This window comes from Temnothorax americanus, unplaced genomic scaffold (assembly GCF_048541705.1).
Source record: "Temnothorax americanus isolate GAGA-0224 unplaced genomic scaffold, ASM4854170v1 Scaffold228, whole genome shotgun sequence".
In the NCBI taxonomy this organism is placed as follows: Eukaryota; Metazoa; Arthropoda; class Insecta; order Hymenoptera; family Formicidae; genus Temnothorax; species Temnothorax americanus.
The window spans coordinates 42,827-51,450 of record NW_027509369.1 but is presented as its reverse complement, the minus strand read 5'-3'; the positions used below and the strand labels follow the sequence as shown (position 1 = coordinate 51,450).

The 8,624-nt window shown below is 43.0% G+C and overlaps 1 protein-coding gene across 1 annotated transcript; it reads left to right on the top strand.

Annotated features, from left to right (window-relative positions):
* The first annotated feature begins 6,460 nt into the window (after positions 1-6,460).
* On the top strand, positions 6,461-8,178 carry LOC143898262 (uncharacterized). The gene is made up of 3 exons (XM_077407607.1): positions 6,461-6,571; positions 6,998-7,075; positions 7,147-8,178. Exons 1-3 carry the CDS (start codon positions 6,461-6,463, stop codon positions 7,501-7,503), a joined length of 546 nt encoding a protein of 181 aa, XP_077263733.1. The 3' UTR covers positions 7,504-8,178.
* Positions 8,179-8,624: the final 446 nt, after the last annotated feature.

The following is an 8,624-nucleotide window of genomic DNA, read 5'->3' as shown; positions in this document are numbered from 1 at the left end:
CATTCGATCAAAGAATCTGCGGACAGCTGTGCCTGCAATTTCTTCGCGAGATCGATTGGGGGGGAGCGGGCGGACGATCGACGTTCTCCCGCGATGTCGCTGACGCTCACGTTGACCGGGACTGGCAGCGTTCTCACGGCGAGTCACTTTCCCGCTTTGGATCTGAGCGACGGCGAATATAGTCCGGGAACCCACCGCAAAAATTTGGGTCGATCGCTTTTATGACAAATTTTTACTCGAAACAGTGGGTAATGTACCGCACAATACTAATTGCTTGTCAGCCAAAGTCGTACCCCCTGCTTTATATCTTATAACAAATTGTTAACAAATGAAATTGTGCGAGGTACTTCACTCATTGCTTTTATGAAAAGTATATGTTTCAATAAATAGGGGGCAATAAAATGGACCTTCCAATACCCGGCTGTCACCCCTCATCCCTTGCTTTAAGGGTGGCTGCCGATGTCCAATATGACAATATTGATTAACTAACCTACACCTATCACTTTTATGGACGAATGACATATCGTTGGAAAACTCGTCAAATTTCCTTCAAAATAATACCCGGCTGCCGCACCTTCGCCCCTGTGAAGGTAAGGCTGCCGAGGTTTTAACTCGCTGCGCGAGTCCATTCGAAAACGCAGTTTGAAATGCGCGCTCTAGACAAGGACAGAGCGATGTGTTCCAATTTGTTCTCCAAATGTTATTATTCTCTTGAATGTCACATTGTTACAATGGCAGAGTAGGTAAGAATTTGTGTTGTTTATATATTTTTCGACATTCATTGAGTGTAGTAGTCAAAATGTATGATCTTATTATCGCGAGTCGAGTTTCAAGTCTGTTTTTAATCTTTTATGGAGTATAAGGAAGGCGTAATTAGAATTTTCGAAAAGTTGTACTGTCGAGTCGCATCTGTGTAATCATTTACGTAAATATGAATAACACAGTTATTGATCTGTAATTATCATAAGTAAAAGATCCTAAAAAATTTAGTTGTAGGCAAAGGATAGATACATAAGGATAAGACTAATACGAGCTGGGTTTGGCGACTTTTGAGACGTACAATTCAATACCGAACGTTACATCCGCGAACAATCGCTTCTACTACGGCGAGGACGACCGGAGAATCGTCGTTCCGGAAGGTTTGTACGAGCTGCGAGCCGTGAGCAGATATCTGCGCGCTGCTCTTCTCCATCACGAACGTCGCGCCCGCGAGAGAGACAAAATTAAGGAGAAAAGAGGAAAACCGCGGACCGACGACGCTGGACGGGTAAAAGAAAAAACCGAACGGAGAAGGACAAAGCCGACGACGAGGTTTATCGCGTATACGTGGACGAAGACGACGACGACGACGACGATGGCGACGGTTATGATATATGCGGGGACGACGACGGTGGCGACAGAGTGCTCGATCTTCGCGCCAACGAGAATACCATGAGAAGCGAGATAAAGTGCGCCTACCGAGTGAATTTTACAAAACCGAACAACATCGGTTCTCTTTTGGGTTTCTCGAGCGATCGTATCCTAAAACCGAACAAATGGTACGTTTCCAACGGACCCGTTGACGTCATGAGCGTGAACATAATTCGCATCGAGTGCAGTATCACCGCGGGAGCGTACAGCAACGGACGCTCGGTGCACGCGATACACGAATTCGCGCCAAAAGTTCCACCGGGATATAAACTGTCGGAGACTCCGACGCAGATCATTTACCTCCCGATCGTCGCGCGAAACGTCACCTATCACGGTGCGAGTCGTAGATCAGAAAGATCGGCTGATCAACTTTCGCGGCAAGGAGATAACGATCAGATTGCACGTACGTCGTCGTCACGGTTAGTGTGTGTGTGTTAGCGCGTATCCCTGAAGAAAGAGAGAGCGAGAGGAGGGATGCTCGTTCTGAACGAATCTAGCGCGAATTGTACGAACGAGCAAGCTAGCCCGTTCTACGACGAGATAGTCCAGTCAAATTAGACAAAAAAAAGGCTTTTGCTCGGAAGTAAAGCGGTATCAATGAAACCTTTTTAGGGTTGTTGGGGAGATGTAGAAGAGCTTATTTCTGAGTTGTCAAGTTAATCGGACCAATGGGTTTTTAAGGGGAGAGAGGGGGAATGAAAAATTTCGTTTTTTTGCAATAACTCGGCGAATTTTGACCGTACATGATTTACTAACCTTTCATTTTGTAGCTCTTTTAAAGCCCTACAATTCATTTCCTGAAGACCCTAACTTAAAATCAATATTTGTCGAGTTCTAGCCGGTGAAAGTGGGAAAAAATGTATTTTGTCGCGGTTTTTTGCGTTTATCTCGTTTCCATTAATAGATAGAAATGTGCCGCCACTGACAAAGTTGTAAGGCTTAAAGAGACCTACAAAACAAAGGGTCAGTCGTTCAGATTCGTTAAAAATTGAGCCCAGGGAAGCCTCTGGAAGTCACGCTTTTAACGCGTGTCGAGTCGAGTGCGCTCGGGACTCGCTAAAACTCGACAAATATTGATTTTAAGTTAGGGTCTTCAGAAAATGAATTGTAGGGCTTTAAAAGAGCTACAAAATGAGAGGTTAGTAAATCATGTACGGTCAAAATTCGCCGAGTTATTGCAAAAAAACAAAATTTTTCATTCCCCCTCCACCCCTTAAAAACCCATCAGTCCGATTAGCCCGACAACTCAGAAATAAGCTCTTCTACATCCCCCCAACAACCCTAAAAAGGTTTCATTGATACCGCTTTACTTCCGAGCTCAAATGTCTAATTTGACTGGACTAAGATCGGAAGCGTAGGAAAGAAAAGAGGCGGAAGAGGGGGAGCCGTTCTCAGCAACGCCAACGTCAGATTCCTACGATCGCTGGGTCTCGCCGTGAGAAACGCGTCACCGTCGAGCCGTTTCTACTTCGAGAGGAAAAATCATGGCCGATATCCTGAGTATCGGCGGTGAGCCGATCTTCGACGAGCGCATCGTCGGAATCGAGACTCACACGTATAACCCGTACGATAACACGACGTTCGGACACAACGACGAGATACGAATACCCATACAGCAGCAGGATCTGTATACGCTGCCGTGCGACAGTTTCCTGTAGGTACGTCGAGGGACGACTCAACGATGACGGCGTGACGAATGAGGAACAATGCGCGAAATTAGTCAATAACTGCGTCGCGTTTATGTTCGACGAAATTCGATACGAGCTTGACGGCGTGGAGATCGACCGGTGTAGAAACGTCGGCATAACCAGCACAATAAAGAACTATGTGTCGCTGACCGTCGAACGAGCTAGAAAACTGCAGAACGCCGGATGGAGTTATCCGACGAGCGAATCGAATCTGAACAACGCGTCCCATCAATTCAACTTTTGCGTACCTTTGAATATTCTTTTGGGTTTCTGCGAGGACTACAGACGCGTGGTGATAAACGTGCGACACGAGCTTATCTTGATACGCTCTCGTAGCGACCACAACTGCGTCTTAGCTCCGAAGAAGACCGTGCCGAAAGATCCGGCCAAGGATCCTAAAATTACGTTGTTGAAAGTGCAATGGCGTATGCCTCACGTGGCGCTGAACGACGTGACTAAGTTATCGCTACTGCGAACGTTGGAGAGCGGACGATTTCTGAGCGTAGGCTTTTGCTCTTGGGATCTGTACGAATTTCCCCTGCTGCAGAGCACGACCAAGCATTCGTGGGCCGTGAAAGCCGCGCCGCAATTGGAGAAGCCGCGATACGTCATATTCGCGCTGCAGACCGGACGGCAAAACAAATTCGCGGGCGACGCCTCGAGGTTCGATCATTGCGCGCTCGCCAACGTAAAAATGTATCTCAACTCGGAATTCTATCCCTACGACGACGTGAACGTGGATTTCAAAAGCGACAAGTTTGCCGTGCTGTACGAGATGTACGCGAAATTTTGAGGAACGTACTACGGGAACGGTCGCGACGGCGCGTTCTTCTCCCCGCGCGAATTCGCGCGGGTAGCTTCGCTCGCGGTGATCGATTGTTCCCGTCAAAACGAATCGGTGAAGAGCGCCACCGTGGACGTGCGCATCGAGTTCGAAAACAAGGAAAACGTTCCGCCGAAAATCACAGCTTTTTGTCTCATCGTTCACGATCGCGTCATCGAGTACAGTCCGCTGACCAACGTAGTGCGCAAAATTATCTAACGGAAATTGAAGTTGTCGAGATACCTCATCCGGGAAACTGAAAAATGCGATTGCGAGGATACCTCATCCGGGAAACTGAAAATGCGATTGCGAGGATACCTCATCCGGGAAACGGAAAATGAGGTTGTGGGGATACCTCATCCGGGAAACAAAAATTGAGATTGTAAAGTTTCAGACTCTGTTAGGAACGAGCAACTTAAACGAACGTCTGTTCTTTAATTTTTTTCCAACGCGCGCCGATGCAATGGCAACAGCGGCAACGACGACGACGATCTTCGTCGACCTGCAAGGATTCACGGTGGGCGTCAGATTCGTCGCGAAGGACGTGGCCGTGCTGCGAAGCGAGACGCGCCTGCTCGCGCATCACGTGTTTCGCGCGCCGATGAGTTGGAATCTGCTGACGAGCTCTGAGAAAGCGAGGGCCAGTTGGTTGATAGCGAACCATCACGGTCTTCGTTGGGAGGACGGCGACACGGACTATCGCCAGGCGAAAACGATCATTCGACGCGCGGTATGCGACAACCTGGACGAGTTGCGTGAGACGGAGGAGACGCCCAACGCGCGAATCTACGTGAAAGGTCTCGAAAAGAAGAGATGGCTGCAGAAGATTCTCGGCGACGTCGACGCGACGATCGTGACCGTCGTCGCGGAGTACGAGGACGTCGATCGGTTGGAGTCTCTTCGCGCCGATCGCGCGTTTCGTTGCCGGCGTCACCAACGGTGCTGCGCCATGGAGAACGTGGTGAAGTAGCGCGATTGGTGGATCGAGCGAGTATTTAAACTCGCGGAGTAGTCCGCGAATTTAAATACTTTATAAATTTGTGTAAAAAAAACGTTATATATTACTGGTTTAATATAATTTTATTTTTAATGTATTAATCGTTTTATCTTATTGCGTTGCTCGTTTTTTTATTTCGTATATATATTGTGTTTAATCGTTTATTTTACTCCATTGTATCATATATATCTTTCTATTTATATTTTATCGAATAAAGATCGACGTAAAATTTATGACAAACGGTGTTCCTCTTTTCGCATACCATTCACGTATTTATATACGTATACATTATATATATGCTACCGAGCGCGCGAAAATGGCCGGTCGCGGATATTTACTATACTATACTATACTATACTATATATTACATTATATTTACTACTTTATATAGTACATATTTATTTCAGTATCGTTATACACAGCTTTATAATGAATGTTTATTTTAATTATATATATTTTATATTTTATTTATATATTTGACTCATTTATCGTTACAACTTTTTACTTATTAGATAAGGAAGCTCACACTTTTGGGCTTCCACATCACCGCCAACATCTATAATATCAAAGTCAATATTTCCTCGGCCGCGCTCTCTTCCTCGTCGTCATTTTCGTCGTCATTTTCGTCGCCGTCCTTATCGTCGCGATCGTCGCGGTCGAAGCGCGCGGCATCGCGGTCGATGCTTCTGATTCTTGCGGCGTACAACCGGATGTAGTTGCGCGCTTTTCGCAACAGGGAGACAATGAGTCCTTTGCGTCAAAAATATATTATTGATAAATATTATCGATAAATAAACAGCGTTATTTAAGAAAAATATAATTTAACGTTAGTACACTTACAATCGATCCCGCATATGTGCGTCCTCGTCGACGCACACCATCAAATGGAGACAAGACGGCGCTCATTGCACGATGTTGAAGAGTCGATCCCGCCACTGCAGGATCGCTCGGTGGAAATCGTCCGTAGCCGTAGCTACGTGTGCTACGTGGGTCTGCATTTCGTCGCACATCGCGCAAAGTTTATACACTTTATCCATTATATGTCTCGGCGGTATGCAATAGTTTGCGTTAAAAAAAAATACGGGTAAACTACACCCAAGTCTAGCCGCGAGCTCTTTATATACCGAAAAAATGCAACAAAAAAGAAGGATGTTGCGGTAAAAATATATATTAAAAATATTATAGCATTTTTTTGCGTCGAGGAAAATATGCATCGAGGAAAATAGTTAATGCATTTTTTTTTATCAAACCGACTCATCCGCCGGAATCGTTGATGCAATTTTTTTTTACCCAAAACCCCCCGCTCTAGCTACAACTTTTTTATGGTACAAATATAATAATAATATTTTTTACATCCACTCTCTAAAGTAGAATCAGTGAAAATATCACTAATTAAAACAGTAAAATAGGATTTCACTGAGAATCAGTGAGTATTTTACTGAACTTCAGTAAAACGTTTACTTTTTGTTTCTTTATCTTATATTTCACTGATTATGGTCAGTGAAAGTAAGATGTCACTGTAAAATCAGTTATCTGTTGGTAATGCTGATTGATGGTGCGAAGAAGCGGAACAGGATTGTGATGTCAGTGATGTGTGAAACAGAAGACGAGAACGAAGTATACGTGACGAAGGACAAAGCGGTGCTAAGCGGTGTACATTACGAAGAACGAGAGAAGCTGCGGTACTGAGTTAAGCGTGCTTGCAAAAACGGTGAGGTTAAAAGTAAGTACGAAAGCTTCTTGAGCCTTAGTTCATTTACCGCGGGTACTGACGAGTACGGTGGCCCAACGGGGCGAGGTTATAGTTTGCCGACGGGGCAAAGATGGAGGCCCAACGGACCCATAGTAAAGCACGATAAACTAGAGACTGTTTCTCCCTTTTCATTTTCAGCATAAACCACGGCGTATTGAACCAGAGAACTGAACATCAAACAGAATAAGATTATTAATCTCAGTTATTGTTGGAAACTTATCAAAAGGAGTAAGTCTTTTATTTCTTATTCTTATAATTTCTTAGTATAAATTGATATAAATATGATTGTTAAAACACGATTCAAATATTTGGATACTTAATTTCAGAAGAACATTGATAAAGGACAACATGATGAAATTTATTCTCCTATTTTTCCAAATTCTTCGTTAATACAGATATGGCCTGTAAGTTTGGTTAGTGCATTTAAAAGTTATTTTATAATACTTGCAAACACACAGAAAAATCCTTTTTTTAGGAAGGAACAAACATAGAGGCACAAGCTCGTAAGCTAAGGAATGAATCTAATAATCCAATTCAGCCCTATATTATTCTAATCAAGGGACAATCTGCAGCACCGTATTTCATTCAAGCTGGCAATCAAACTTTAACTTTGGACAACAAAACTTTGAACTCGCCTATCATGGCATTCAATTTATTGGTCAAAACATATTATGTTTTTGACGTAAAGTATGCAGAAACACTAATATATTTTTTTTATTTCTTAGAAAACTATTGTTTTAAAATATCGGGTAAAGTGCTTAGAAGACACCATGCTTTGGTGTCTTCTACTCATATTAATATTTGTAATATTACACTGGATAATATTGCATAATATCTATATCTTATTCATATTATTCAATGCGCGTTTTATATTTTCGGCTACTATCTTGAATAAAATAATATTATTTCTAATTATTACGTAAGTCCTCCTGTATTGTTCTCTCTCGTGAGCACCGCTGCTTATAATCGTATTTTGTGAACGCCAACCTCCAAGCACTAGGAAATGTAACCTAGCGAAAAAAGCTACAGGATATTATCTTGAAATCATTTTCTAGAGATTTTTTTATTGCGATATTTACTTGATAATCTTCGGCTTTATCTTTCGCTTTTTTCCGAGCTTTTTATGTTCTGTCGATGGAAGGTGGTAAAGACTCACCCTTGTCTACCGCTTCCTGGATCGTTTTCCTTTGCAACATTGTTATTAGCTTGGAGAAACGCGTTAAAAATTGTGTAAAAAACAAGATTCTTTGCGCAAAGCTCAATATATTTAACACGCGTCGAATATTGGTTATTGTTTACTTACTTAATTTTTAATTGACTTCATTCTGTAAACATTTTGTACGTAACAATTACATTGTTGAATAAAAAATTATAATATGTATTAAGGTTATTACTCTTTGTTACTGTTTGCTGGGACATTTATTTATTTAATCAGCTTGCATTACTGATTTTGCTGTTCAAAGTCACTGTTTTAGTAGTATAATATTACTGATTGAAATAGTCAATATTACTGATTTAATCAGCTCACATTACTGATTTTGCTGCTTTAAGTCACTGTTTCTAGTAGTCCAATATTACTGATTAAAACAGTCAATATTAATACTAATTCTTTCAGTGAAATGTCACTGATTCTCAGTGGTATACTTATAACTGCTTTAATCAGTGACTATTTACTGTTTCCCAGTAAAAATACACGGATTCTCTTTAGAAAGCAGGAAACAATGTATTTTATCACACTGACTCATCCGCCGGAATTGTCGACGCATTTTTTTCCCACCCGAGACCCCGCCGCCGCCGCACCTATCCGCGCCGAGAATGCGCGACAAAAAGAGAATATCGCGGTAAAAAAAACCGCGCCGCCACCTATCCGCGTTGTCGCTAACGAGCGTCATCGCGTAAACGTTCGCATCCGGAGCGCTCGTCGAGATCGCGCTCAAACCGCAACGCGCCGTC